The 15,519-nt window shown below is 36.2% G+C and overlaps 1 protein-coding gene across 10 annotated transcripts in view; it reads left to right on the top strand.

Annotated features, from left to right (window-relative positions):
* The first annotated feature begins 4,708 nt into the window (after window positions 1-4,708).
* Window positions 4,709-15,519, top strand: part of smoc1 (SPARC related modular calcium binding 1) — a 63,802-nt gene continuing 52,991 nt past the window's right edge. For all 10 annotated transcript variants that reach the window (XM_057344239.1, XM_057344238.1, XM_057344237.1 and 7 more), the window contains exon 1: window positions 4,709-5,041. In XM_057344239.1, the coding sequence (XP_057200222.1) occupies window positions 4,934-5,041 (108 nt within the window). In that variant the 5' untranslated portion in view covers window positions 4,709-4,933. The remainder of the gene's footprint in view (window positions 5,042-15,519) is intronic.

The following is a 15,519-nucleotide window of genomic DNA, read 5'->3' as shown; positions in this document are numbered from 1 at the left end:
TCAGACCACAGAAGCACAGGTACAAGGACCGTAATCCACATCGTTGAACGCACACCATACACAATGACCGAACACAGGACAATGAAACATGAGGGCATTAAATAGGAAAGACAAACGAGGGATAATTAACACAGGGCAGGTGTGGGTAATAAAACACTCAGGGAAAGATAACAAGGAAACGAGAGGGGCGGGGTCAATGACGAGACACTGGAGAGAACGTATATTATTGTCAAAAGGACAACAATATGTTTCTCTCCACACATAACCAAAGGCTTTGTCATGGCTCTGCTACAGGACCAAGAAAAACATGACTAAATGAAGCAGAGCCATGACATTTTGTAGTGCGTAAGGTAACTTAGTGCCCGTTTAAAGGGGTCATATGGCGGAAGTACGTGTTTTTCTGTGTTTTTGGTGTGTTATAAGTTGCCCATGCATGTATTAGACACGTAAAATTGCACAAATGAAAGTGTGGGAACAAAAGATGCATTCTATCTTAAAGCGAATGCTCAACCAGACTTGCCTGAAACGCCTCGTGTAACCACACCCTGGCGAATCTACGTAACTTAGTAACATGATTTGACTAAGACCGCCCAAATCTACACGTAGTTAGGGTGGGCGTCATTGTAAATCTCATTGTATCGCGTGTCAGTACAATTGCTTTGGACCTGATGTTCCGAATATGGTAAGAGGTGTTACATTTCCGTGAAATGCTTGCAGTATTTGACCAATCACTACGCACTGGTGAACTGGCAAATCATAGCACACCTCGCTTTTCAGAGCGATGAGCTTTGTAAAAAATCTGCACGTTTCAGAGAGGCGGTGCAAAGAGGAGATACAAACATGCACAGTATGTGGAAAATGCAACGTTTTTTTAAACTTTAAATTGTGTATACACATTGCGTTACATCTAAAACAAACAATAATATTTGTTTTAGCCGTGCAATATGACTCATTTAAGTCAAAACTACAGTAGGCTAAGTTGTAACTTACGCACAGCTGGTGCAGCCGGTCCCAGGTCAGTAAAATCAGTCTTGTTTAACTGGATTTCATTCATTCATTATATTTTCGCGAAAGTATAAATTGGGGAACTGCAATGTTTATTTTCTATAAAAAATGCTAACTTACTGCAAATGATAGCTAGCCAATTATTTTAAAATAATGTTAGCACATGAAAGCATTGCAAATAAATTGTTTACTTTACATTCTTTGTGTATGTTTTTGACCAGCAAACTATGTGTAATGAAGAATTTTTGTAAATTACAGTAGAAGTTAAAGAATTTCTGTCTGTAAGGATTTTTTGGTCACCCTAAATAAAATCACTGGGCCTTACCTGGCCACCTCTAAAAAAAAGTTTGGGCTACGCCCCTGGGATCACTCCTCCTCTTTTTGAAAAGGTGATTGAATGATATGTCTGAGTGAATGATAAGTTCAATAACTGGACCATCGGACTCCTCCAGATACGGGAGCTTGTGAAAACTGCAGCCAGTACATGTAAAAGACATGGAATTCAACAAATGAAATCCAGATGAGGGATTTTAAAGCAAAAGGGCTCTCCATCTGACCTTGCATTTCTTGTTTGAAGTCCACTCTCTGTCCATATTCCTCCTGTCTTTTCCTTATTCTTCTCCGTTAAGGTCAAAAGGGTGCTTGTGAGAAATATGGACGAAGACATAGACACTCTTCACATCTGTAATTTATCATTTATGAGTCCACAAACACAGCCCATTTTAAACTAATATGCCAGTAAAGAACGCTCTAAAAAATGTCGGGTTATTTTCAACACAGCCCATGGTTGGGTCAAAAAAGGACGAACCCAACCATGGGGTTAAAATAACACAAAAAATTTTCATATTTGACCCCACAATGGGTTGAAACAGCCCAGCATTTTGGGCTGCATGGGTTAAAAATAACCCAGCATTTTTTCAACACACACACACACACACACACAAACACTCAAACACACACGAAGAGCAAAATAAATAAATTCATATTTAAAAAAAAGGTTACATGTTTTTCTCTCCAAAACACTAATAAGATAAACAGAGAGAAATTGCAGACATATTATTTTTGCATCATACCATCTCCTAAAAAAAAACTGAGTAAACTGTCTCCGAACAGGTTTTAGAAAAGAGCTCAACAATACTACAAACTGTGCACAGATTTACCAAGACAACAAAAATCTGGAAGAAGTACATCAGTTCTATTTTAGGACAGATTTAATTTCATACTGTAGATCTCACTTAACTAACTTTAGGTCATTTTTTTACTAGACAATAATGGATACTTGCATGAAACATAATTTCAAATTCTGTGCAACAGACTCTGAGCAACAGGATTTGTCTCTGGCCACACATTCTCTGGGAACACACTTACCCATTTACTCTGAAGAGAATGTTACACACTTTATTACACACATTTACACACATATTAATTAAACGTCTGGTAAGAATATGTGCAGAAGACAGCAATTTCTGTCAAGGCCAACTAAAGAACCGGCCTTGGAACATTAATCTCAGTACTGAAGTTGAAAATTCCCCTTTTCTTGGTGAAACCACAATAAAGCTCAGTCCAGATGTCTAATTACAAAACCTGTAAATGGGTTTAACAGCAGTAAGAGCCACACAATTTAAAGTACAAAGGTATTAAGGACACTTAACATGAAGTGGGCCTGTTATGGTTATCTAAGACATCATAATAATACATGGGTGGGGGCGGGGGAGACCTCTCTTCTGTACTGATGTGTTGAATAATGCCATGAAATGTGCAAAGCCTGGCAATAATTGTGTTTTGAGTCGGCAGGGTGTCCGTTGGTTTGGGCTGGCTTGTCTTGTCTACAGACACCTGCTAATTTTCTGTCAGCTTTGCTTGCTATAAACAGACAGTGAAACGCTATTGAGGATCTGTCGAAAGGGTCGGTGTGATAATTGGGCAGCACAACCCTTTTCAGCTTGTTTGCCCTCTCTTGTCTCTCTGGCCCTTGTCAAACATTTGTTTCAAGTTCAGCCAAATGACAACAGCCATCTATGTTGGTCAACGTTTCTCCAACAACAAATTTTCACACACCAGAAAGTGTCTTTGTTTTGTATGAGGGCACGGTTAAAGGAGAGGGCAGGAGGAAAGTGGACACAAAGTGATCTCGTTAACATTCCATTAGACACTCCTTTGCCTGTCCCCTCCCCCAGAAAAACTTAACACAGTCCTGGCCGGGCAAGGACCAGCTGGCACAGCCAGGCCCCCGGGGAGAGATCAGACAAAAATCTGACTGCAGATCTTTGGCACATCCCACATCGCCATGTCTGATAGCAGTGGAGGCAGTAGAGTCAAAACTGAGTTCTGCTTATCTGTTAATCTCATGCAAAAGAATACAATGATCGTGCTGCGTTGAGATTGTTATTGCTTCACATTTTTTCCTTAAAATTGGATTGTGTTGAGTAAGTGAGAGTAACGTTCCAACCAAACATATAGACAGTTGCCTGATCTTTGATTTTGTCGGCTGTCTCGTTCAGCTCCTGCAGATAAATCTAAATATCATCATTTTACGCTTCATCTCTTAATCACATATCATGAAAAAAATGAGCGATGATGATGTGCAGCTAATTTACATTTTAAATAAAATCGAATAAAATCGCTTTATTGTCACTTAATCATATATACGTGTGTGTGCTTTTTTGGGCAGCAGTCATGACAATGATGAGACAAATATCAGTTTACAATAGACATCACATATACAAAACAGCATTTTAATTTCTCTATACACAAGATTCCAGACAACACAATACTCAAATAATAATATAATATAAAATACATTTTATCCAATGTGCCATTTGTACAATTTATGTGCAAAGCTATTGTATTTTTCTTGTATTTTATAGCTATACGAATGCAAAGTGTTTAATATAAAATGTATTGTAGACTTATTTATAAAGTCAACTTTTTATGTAAACGCACCATAAAGCTGTTCACCCAAAAATGAAAATTCTGTCATCAGCCTCTTGTCATTTCAAACCTTTATGACTTTTTTCTTTCGCAGAACACAAATGAAGATATTTTGAAAAAAGTTTGTAACCGAACAGTACTGGACCCCATTCACTTCTATTGTATTGTATGCAAGTGAATTGGGTCCAGTTAACAACATTTTTCAAAATATTTTCTTTTGTGTTCTGCGGATGAAAAAAGTCATAGAGGTTTGAAATGATAAAAGGGTGAGTAAATGATGACTGAATTTTTATTTTTGGGTGAACTATTCCTTTAAAGTCTTGATTACAAAAAAAACGCTATATTGACCAGGAAAAAGATACAATTCATACAAATCATATAGCTGTATTTTAAACATTAGCAGATGTTAACAGTTATCTTGGGTTACAATAATACAACTATTGATTTGGCCAAAACGAAATGATCAGGTACAAAAATACACATAAATCTCTGTTTTAATACAAAACTGTCATACTTCAATAAATATAAAACACGAAACAGGTAATAAAACTGCGTAAGAGAGCCTCAAACGAATCCACAGGGCTCGTAGAGCTTTGTGCGTCATTAGACTTGCCGGTAACCAAACCGATGATCTATCCGCGGACTTTTGCACCCCCCACCCCGTTAAATTGTCATTGGACTGTTGAAATGTCAATCTCACCGAATAATCCCTCCTCCTATGGTTTTAAACACTTCCCAACGTGTACGCCACTATTCAACCTGTAGCTGTAAAAAGGACCGTACGTCCCTCGCTGTGGAAAGAGTGTATCACTTCGACTATCACCATCTTGAGTCCTCCTAGGCACTATGAAAACGAATACTTATTTACAAATGTAAAGGAAAACCCCACTGAGGACGAATACATTTGGGAACAAACTTTTGGAATTTCTTGCAAACTTGGGACCCTGCCTGTTATAAAGTTTTATTATACAGTTTTTATATTTCACGATCAGACAGAATGTACTCCCACAATCTGGTCCTTTTTGTACTGTTATATTCCCTCACCTTGCTGCTGACGATGATGTGCGTCTCGCCAGCCTCAGCGCAGAACTCGAATGGTCCGAGGGTAAGTCAGCGCGTAACTCCGCTCTCCACCGCATGATCAGCTGCGCAGATTTGCGCATTTCGAAAGTGCACTTTTGATAGCTTACCTGCGTTATTTAAAGTTGTCAGCGCTTAGCTATGTATTAAAACCTTGAAACGATGTTCAAAGTATTGCTAAACCAGGCATCAATTTTGACGTTGTGCAAAATCAATGATGCCAATAGTGTTATCAGGTGAATATCTCTGTTTCCATACACAATGTCGTTACATTAAATTAAACTACGGTATATTACATTGTGTCGTTAATATCTTACCGTGATTGTCATGTTTTGTTTAACCCTCTGTACTAAATTTTTTATATGTTTGTATAGAATGCATCTTTAAGGTGCCATATAGGGTAAAGTACAGTGAGATGCAATTAAAGTTACCACAGTTTATTGCATTGCATCCTAAATATTATACTTGCAATCCAAGTCATTTCACTCGCTAAGTTATGAACAATAAACTAAACATTGAATGCATAATAACCCACTAGCAATTTCACAGCATATTTTAGTGATTCAGCTGAATAGTTGGGTTTTGCTTGCTGAGGCACATTGTGCTGCAGGATTGTCAGCGAGACTTGAGTACACCCATTGACCTTTTGTCATAAAGGTCTTTTGCTTCCTGTGCACCCCTCTGAGCCCAGAGAAAAGAGGACCATTGCCTTTCCAATGCAGCATTTCATACGATTTCAACAAAGAGCGTGTGGAGTATTTCTTTCTGCAGCTGAATAAGTTTGCAGACAATGTTGAATAGTACTGCTTTACGGTGTGTTTAAAATTGATCTCTCACACAAAAACGTAAGACTTTGTTTTAGCATCTGTTGGGGTGTCACGACCATAAGTGGGATGATTTGTGAAAGGCTGATGAGCTGTTCCCTTTTTAATTTCATGTGGGCCTTATCAGATTAGTAAGATTAATGACAAATAAATGAGTTCGTACAAACTGCCTAACACTTGCCAAGATGTAAGAAAACCTTCCCCAGAAAAGCTTTCTTTTCTGCCCTCAGGTTTTTGAGCAATTCAGATGGCTTGTCAAGATAGCATCAACGCAATAAAATGTCCATTCAAAGCTCCACTCAGACCATTGAGATTCACTAAATATAGTGGAATTGGAAAAAAATGAGAGAGATAGCAACTGAGAAATTTGTGAATGCAGCTGAGATTTTGTCATAGTTGTGTTCGGCTGGTGAGTAAGGTTAATAATCAGTTATCTGTGTGATTCTCTGAATGTCACATTTTTCTGAAAAAAGTTACGGAGTTTAAAAAACGTTTCCAGTTATGGAGAAGAAATGTGTCTCTTTATAATTTTTAAGTATGAAGTAGTTCATTAATTAACTTGATTAACGTGATGCTTACTTGACACTGGCTGCTAAGAAATACTGGAAAGCAATGACTTTGAGCCTTTTCCTTTTTTGAGCTTTTTGTCTCTTTTTGACTCAGCTTACTTTATTTTATACCATTCCAAGCTTTAATCTCTTGTGATATAATATCTGTTTACCTGTGTTCTATTGGCAAGGGTTATACAGCGTGAAATGTAATAGTATCTACTTGGACCGTTTTTTTTATCACCTCCATCTAATAATTACAGGAGGTTAGAAAGGTTGTGTTAAAAAAGCTATTAAAAATCTCAAATTAAATACTTCAATGGAGTTATACTCCCTATAGTGGCTCATTTGTAAAAGCTTATCTCTGTACGTAGTCAGCTCCAAGAACCAAATGCTTCGTGAGGATTATGGATGCTGAAAGATATTCTTTGGCCAATATGAGAATCAAGGTCTTTTTTGAAAGCCAACTGGGTGACTGCATTTATTAAAAGTATAACGAATTCAAAGGAAAGAAAATCTGAAAGGAAAAAAAGTAGTGTCTCTTGACAGCAGAGATATTTCACATTTCTCTTTCCACATTTAACACAAATTTAGCACACTGTTCCATGGACAGAAATTTAGAGCTGTTCTACCAGGCCAGTTCTGATATCCCACAGGTTTGGAAGATAATATTTGTTTAGGATTAAATGTCAACAAGCAGTGTTTGGGAACAGTGAACGTACCAACTTGTCAGTAAGCATTGTTTGGTTGTGTTCTTTAAAAGAACTGGATAGAACTGGAAAGACAAGGGAACTTTTTCTGTTATTGACCTGTTAACAGTTTAATAAACAAGATTGTAGTGTTATTATGACATCATCTTTGCTTTAAAGGAATAACATATGAGAACTTAAATAAGATGTCTACTCTGATGTTATTACTTATATGTGACCCTGGACGACAAAACCAGTTTTAAGGGTCAATTTTTCGAAATTGAGATTTTTACATCATCTGAAAGCTGAAGAAGCTTTCTAAGCTTTCTATTGATATATGGTTTGTTAGGATAGGACACTATCTGGCGGAACAACAACTATTTACAAAGCTGGAATCTGAGGGTGCAAAAAAAATCTAAATATTGAGAAAATCGCCTTTGAAGTTGTTAATCTGAGGCACTGTAGCAGGCCATCCACTCACAAAAATAAAGTTTTTATACATATACAGTGGGAAATTTATCAAATATCTTCATGGAACATGATCTTTACTTAATATCCTAATGATTTTTGGCAAAAAGAAAAATCGTAATTTTTACCCATACCATGTATTTTTGCCGATTACTAAAAATGTTCCCGTGCTACTTAAGACTGGTTTTGTTGTCCAGGGTCACATATGGCTTGAACAGGTGACTGTTTTTAGAGCTTAGTATACAATAATGTGAAAATGTGATCTACTTTGAGTCAATCTAGTGAAACTAGTCTGACAAGGTCGTTAGGACAGATAATGAGCAAATTAATATTATAAAATATTTGTATATTGCTACAGTAGTTACCATTAGAAACATATGATTTAATCACCTATTATACCAGGGCTTGCATACATTGACAGAAACTGGCTTGTATGTTGTAAAATTGTTATACTCATTTTTTTCTCCCTTAGTAACATACACCATGAGTAAGAGATCATGTCACACACAACAAAAAGCAACATTTTTGATATATGGAAAAACATCAAGACCTTCATGTGTAGCATTTGCTCAACATTCAATTAGAGGCTGTAAAATGAATAGCATAAAAATATAGACGAACAATATTTCAAATTAGACACATCTGAAAAACTCATCAGTCAAAAAAATGAAATGCTTCAGATGATTGTTTTTGGCCCTAGAGCTAAAAAATGTGATCCTGTAGCAAATGTTCTTTTTAATTGCTTATAAGATTACAATTGTTGTGCAATTATGAAAAACTGTATAAATCAATACATTGATATTATTTCCACGTACTGTACTATAGTTAACAGCTAATATTACAGTGTATTACTGTATGTATTGGCAACACTATCCATCGGCTACCCTGCTCTCTGGATATTAATTGTTTGTGGCATTAAAAACATATTATTCGACTACAGTTATAAACCAGAAAGTTACACCATTAGTTTCTTACTGAGGTGCACTAAAACGTAAAAATGCACACCCATGACTGCTAATGTTCACATTGCCACATTGCTTGATAACCATGCAGTCTACAGGCTAATGACCTATTATTTAGTTTTACTCATTAAATTCTTCTTAGTAAATTATTAATTACTCTTTTATTCAAACAATTTGTTTTCATTTTGCTACCATTTTATACTGCAATAAGTGTGATTTTGTTTGTGGTTAAATGGGAACAGCGATGACTGCTTGTCGTTATTTCTTTAATATAGGCTGACTGTTTCATAATTGGCAGATTTGTGAGCTATTTGCACATGGAAAAACTTTAACCGTTGACAAGAGTTCTTATATTTTACAACTTTTTCTCCATTATTTGGGTCCTTCTCTCACGATCCACACAAGCCCTGCTTAGAACACTTCATTATGTCTTTTCCTTTGAAGTTTGGACTTAATAAAGTGTGAACTTCTTTCAACATGACAAAGCATAGTCAAATCTGTTTTCATTCAGTAGCTGAATTAAATAGATGACAAGGAATTCCCCCAGCATTTAGAAATTCAGAAATAGCTGTCATAATGAGCGAATGCTTTCAAGACTGATTCAGTGCTAGCCCAGGTCTGTCAAGTGTTTCATTACACAATTCATGTATTGCTCATTTACATACTGAATCTGACCTTCAACTCTACTATACATTTTGTGGTTCTCTACTATGGTCAAGCTGTCTGGCAAATGTAAAACCAATGCACAGTGTGAGTGACCGAGAACTTCACTTAATACTTGAATGGTGGGCAAGGGATGTAGGGCATAAAACATACCTTGTTGAATGCATCACCACAACCTCATAAAGCTGTGTAAAGAACAAATACAGTGAGACCAAGTGCCAAGTGCATTCTCCCAACTCTGCAGATGGGAGCCAAGCCCCCTGCACCCCTCCACTCTGCTCTTTTTATTAGAGCAGCGGCCCACATCACACCCAAAACTGCAGGTGTCAGTGAGCTGTGTTTTAATGGCTGAGAGTGAATTTATGTGCATGTCACAAACGAAATGTCTTGATATTTAGTATGAGATCGCAGAGTAATTCAGATCATTGTGCTTGTTCTGAAAAGCATCTTAACGGCTTTTCAGAACAGAGTATGTAAGCGGTGTAGAATCAGTGTTGTGCAGGATGCAGAGTGGTCTGTAGGAGAAAGTTTTCAGCACTTCAGTGCTTCCACCTGCTCTAGAATCATTTCAGGTTTCTCTTGCTAGTTAGCTGAAATCAGAAAATGGAAAACCCAGAGTGGATCTCAATCTGATTCATTGCAGATTAATTGTTGTCGCTTCACTGTACTCATATACGCAATTCTATTAGTCCTTAGTTGCTTGGTTAAAGGAAAGCTTAATGCTGTACCCTATTTTTATTGGCAGAGAAGAAATATATGAGCTAATTGGCCAATTTTGAGGTGTGAATTACTTGTTCAATGATGTCTATCATTGCAGCCAAACTACAACTGTGGTGACATGTGATATTGCTTAAATAAATTTGGCTGTTACAAGTCATTAGCAACAAATTGACACAAGCCCAGTGTGTCAAATAGTGAGCAGAACTAATTGGCTTCTGCAGCTTCTAGTGCATGTGTGTATGTATCAACTAGACTATACTTGTTGTGCACCATTTAGTTATCATGGCACTGTTTAAATTATTTGCACTAGTATTGTTTTGATTCTTTTTCAAAAATAATTTTCCTTGTGCATCTATTTTACAGTATTTAGCATCGAAATAACCAATGAGCATTTTCAGGATAAATTACACTAGGCAGCATAGGCGTAATTTGCGGGTGGGACAGGTGGGAAATGTCCCCACCACTTTTTGATAGAAATTAAGAAATCCTTGCGGAAGGTGTGTATTATTTAGGGGCCATTAACATCTAAAACTCGTGGAAAACTCAGGAAGCGCCACTTTCTCACCATCTCCTATTGCTCACACTCATAAGTTATATTTGTGGAAGACCGAGAGCTGCGACTCCAGAAACGCGGCCAGTATAAAACATGCGGGTATCATCCGCGCTTGCTTGTGCATCCAGTGTCCAAGCACAAACACGCGTAAACCAATGAACAATGACATTTTTAGTCATAGGAATAAACTGTTTTTAAGTGTTTTAAGTGTAAACAGCCAAGTGACCTTCCCCAAATGACCGTTTGGAAACCACATACTGTGAGAGCTGAGACGAAAAGTGGAGTAGCCAATGGATGGACCGCCCACTATATATGATAAATATTCCCAACGAGCTATTACAGAAACAATTTATTAAAGTTTTGTTTTGTCATCTCTGTCCCCACCACTTTTCATAACAAAGTCATGCCACTGCTAGGCAGACACCAGACCTGGCCAAGAGCAGGAGGTGACAGCAAATAAGAGAGATGGTGAGAGTGAGACAGAGATGGATAGTGAAATAAAAAGAGATACATTTGTGGGTGAGAGAGATAGAAGGAGAAGTAGGCAGAACAAGTTGGAAGACAGAGTCGGGGCTGTTCTCCTTGTGTGGGCCAATACAGTCAGGGACAGCTGGGATTTGGATAAGGAAGGTTTTCTGATGGGGGAATGTGTTCGGGGTCAGTGCTGAGGCATCTCACTGTGGAGAGATAGCAGCGGCTCTCAGCGTTTAATGATATAGGTTACTCTGAGAAAATACAGCAGATGACCAGCCTTCCAGAGGCTTCAATTACATCCCGATAAAACTAGTGTCTCTTTATCCTCAGCGGACAGCTGGGATTCATCAGCTGAAAATCATGCTATATTGACTATTGAATGGGGATGTTCTCTTCTCTGAATGTTTTTGTTAACTACAGATCTAATTGCGCTACTACACTGGACAAACAACGATGCCATTTATTTAGTCTGTGCATGGTTTTGTTTGTTACTACAAGCTCAGGGGAAATCAAAAGCAATTGTTCAACAAGCTGAAGTCAATGGACAGCATTGTATAGGTGGACCACATGGAACAACGTTTACACTGTAAAAAATGACACAGCTATTTACTGTTACCTTAAATTAAGGTAACAGTATTACACAAAATATTTTTAAGTACTTTAAAGCATATTTTTAACGCAATATTCCACGAATAAATCAAGTAAAATTACCTAAAATATTTAAGCACGTCACATGATAAACTTTAAAAAATCAAGAAGAAATACTAATTTGAGCATTGGAGATAACTTCTTGATCTTTTTTAACTTCAGTTTAACATTTATTATTGTTTATAACATACAGTATATGCTGTACAAGTAAGCTGAGAGTTGACTCAGTACTGACATTAGCAGCATTACTGTTCACTGTGTGAAAAAACAAACAGCTTGAGCTCTCCCACAACCTAAGCACAAGCACCACTCTTCTGAAAGATGGTAACCACAAAACTCAGAAGTACAAACAGAATATCTTCTAAATCTTAAAGACAACTGAACAGTAAACACTATCAAGTCTTTCATTTTATTCTAAAGCACATAAAATAGCACTTTTTCACAAAAATGACTCTCCTAATGCTGTCGCATGCAGAGCATGCTGGGAACTCTAAATTCACTGCTCAGTTAGGGAAATTAACTTAAATAATTCATGTAGTTCCACCACAAAATAATTAAATAAAGATCCTTTATACAATTTTAAGTGGGTTGAACATGATAAAATTAAGTTGAATACACTCAATTATTTGTGCATTTAGAATTCCAAGATATTTCTATAATTTTAACTTAAATTTTGGTTAAAGAAACAAGGACACAATTGTATTAAGTCAAGTTTACTCAATTAATTTCATGAAATCTACTACGAAACAGAATCATTTTTACAGTGTACTATATTGTGCAGTTTAAAAAAAACACAGATTTATTGTTTGTTTGTATGTTTGTCTTTAAGATAGTTTGGCATTATTAATAAACCCGGGATTTGTTGGTGTAGACTACTGTATGTAAGTAATAATGGTTAAAATGGTTAATGGTTAAAAATAAAAATGGTGGCTAAACAAGAATTTTTCCATGATGGTGATTTTAGATGTACTCAGTGCTCCAGGCATCCTAAGACCTGCATCTAGACCAATACCAGACACCATGATACCTAAACCAATACCAATCCCATATGGGGAGCAGGAAATAGTGTGAATTTGGAAGATGTTGTCTGTATTATGATGCCAATAGCGGCCTTTTATGTCCACCTAAGTTGTGGTTTCCTTTTATAAATGTTTTTGTGGGTGGTCAAACAATCACGGAGGTTCATAGAAAAAGTATTGATTGTTCCGCAGCCAAGTTGTAGCTTTAGAAGGACAAAGCAGATCTCCTATTAGTCTGGATTTAATTAGTTAGTTAGGATTTAATTAATCTGACAGGTGTTACTGAATCATTCAAAGATGTTTCAGAAAGCTATATGAAGCATGAACAACAATGTTCTCACATTCTGTGTAATGAATAGTCCATACTTTGATCTACTGTAAAACACTGTTTTAAGATTTTACTTTTTGCAAAAAAGTACCATTGTGTACTATTTGAGGAAGTATTTAAGAAACTTACAGATAACTTGTTTAATGCTAAATAACTATTGTAGTGGTGTATATACGTATGTAGTTAGAGGTCAGGGTGGCCTCCAACCCTAAACGTAACGCGACTGTCGCGAAAACAAATCATATAAAAAATGTACCGTAATAGTTTTGAATTACCGTGAGATTATGTAGATTGCGGAAATGTATTTGTTACTGGTTTGTTCAGTAGTAGATATTGGGACTGGGAACTCTGGAAATTATTTATGCAAATATAACACAGCTGAAAATCTATTTTATGCACATTTTTAGGTTCACTGGCCTTAGAAGATGAAAATCTGCAAATTCCTGTTTGAAACTGAGTTCTAATTTGAAACAGAATTCTCACCTTTTTGAGAGGTGCCAGATGTACTCGGCTAGCTAATTCCATAGTAGCCTATCAGAAGTCAGCTTTTGCCGGTTATTTTTTGTTGTTGTTCCTCCTAAAGGTAATGAGCGCTTCACACGTTACAGAGAATAGTTCTGGCATTGCCTGTGAATACCACACACATACGCACACGTGTAACGTCTGCCAAGAATAGAAATCCATCTGTGCAAAGAGATTTCTCTTATATCTTTAGCTCTTCCAGAAATGTTCTATTGTGAGGAATCCAGGCCAAACTTAAGAGTAAGAGTATACTCATTCTCCAAATAGAATACTAAAAAGAAACATTTGTAGAAAACCTCAAATTGAAAATTGAGAACATGTTTTGGGGTCACTTTTGATTAGAACAATATGCTTGACATATTGTTTAATCAAGAAGGACCATTTCAAATCATTTACACAGAGAGTTTAGAAAACTTTTGTAAGAGAACTGGTGGTGGTTAAGGATTGTTGACTACTGTGGACATTTTGCTGAATGATTTCTGGGAAGAAGTGGCTTGTGTGCTGGTAGAGAAACCTAATAATATTCAATTATCTATAGTGTTTAAGAATGGGACAGACTGTGTAGGGTTAATATAAATGACACTGTAAACCCAGATAAGTTGAGTGTACTTCAACATTTTGAAGAAACCGATTGCCTTAAAAAATTAAGTAATGTGTATTTGATATTTGAGTAAAGTGAACTTAAAATGTTCAGCTCATCCAACAAAAAAAAGGGCATTGAACTAAATTATAAGTAGACTGAACTTAAAATAATTAGTAACATCAACTGCTCTGTCAAACTGTGAAATGTAATAAGTTGACTTTACTAAAAATAAATGAGTAAACCGATTGCACAAATATTTTTAAGTAAAGAAGTGTTTTAATTTTACGTAGTAGAACTCAATAATAATTGTTGTCTGAACTTACTGATCAAGTATAATTAAGTACTGCTGACTCAAAATCATTACTTAAGTTAACTTATTATAATAGTGTTCACTTTACTAAAGAAATATTAGGAAGTGAGTAAACTACCATTATGGTGATCAGTGTTTGCTTTAGTTGGGCTCTTGACTCTTGGCTTCTGTTAAGTTAATTTCTCTGTCAGTGCTTATATGTGTTTCAGAAATAACACTTGCGCATTGATTAAAAAGAGATCTTTAAAAAGGTCAGTTTGGAGTAGATTTCACAATAGGTGTCAATTTTTAATAAAGTACAGAAGCTGTTGTAAATAGTAATGAGTTTGATCCTTTTCTTATTGATGAAAATGTTTCAGTTTATAAATGCACAAGGATTGTGTCAAAATAAAGGATGATTTAATGACACATTTAGACATTAACACTCATACAAACCTCAACAATGGTGACAATCATCAAACAAATTCAGATAAACAGATCAACTGCAATGCATGCTGGGAATTATGTACTATGATGTTACCCAGCATGCATTGCAGCATGAAGTTTCATTTTGTTGATTGTCAGCATTGTTGAGTTTCATACACTGATTATTCATGTCTAATTTATTTATTAGTTAAATGTTTTTTTTTAGCATATTTAATTTGTCTCTGAGGATATGACAGTCATAACACTAATCTGTAATATCAAAGCACTTCGCAACGTAATAACACAACACACTCTTAATCAGTGATTCATAAAGATTAAATCACCAATTGAAAACAGCTACCAGATTTCTTAGCTTTTTACCCCAAACAAACGGGTTTTTAACTCACTGTTTCAGTGGTTAAAGAGAACCTAAGCAAATGTTCTAGTGGTAAAACACAAGAGTCAAGAGCCCAACTAAAGCAAACACTTATCACAATAATGGTAGTCTGGTTAAATTTGAAGCTTTTAAAAAATTTAATTAAATGGTTGCTTACTATCTGGGACACTTTAAAGTTTTAAGTAGAGATGCACCGATTGAAGTTTTCTTTGCCGATTCCGGTTTCTGATTTTATTACAAGTGAAACCTGCCGATGCCGAACTTTTCTTCAATACACATTTTTTTTTTTTATTACATAAATGATTTAACATTACAATTTCCCCAAATTTCCCTAAATGCAGTTCTCCAAGCTGCATTAAATTACAGAATCTTCTCTTTCCCAAACAACTC

Source organism: Triplophysa rosa, linkage group LG10 (assembly GCF_024868665.1).
Source record: "Triplophysa rosa linkage group LG10, Trosa_1v2, whole genome shotgun sequence".
NCBI classification, from domain to species: Eukaryota; Metazoa; Chordata; class Actinopteri; order Cypriniformes; family Nemacheilidae; genus Triplophysa; species Triplophysa rosa.
The sequence above is the reverse complement of the archived record's forward strand: the minus strand, read 5'-3'. Positions and strand labels throughout refer to the sequence as shown.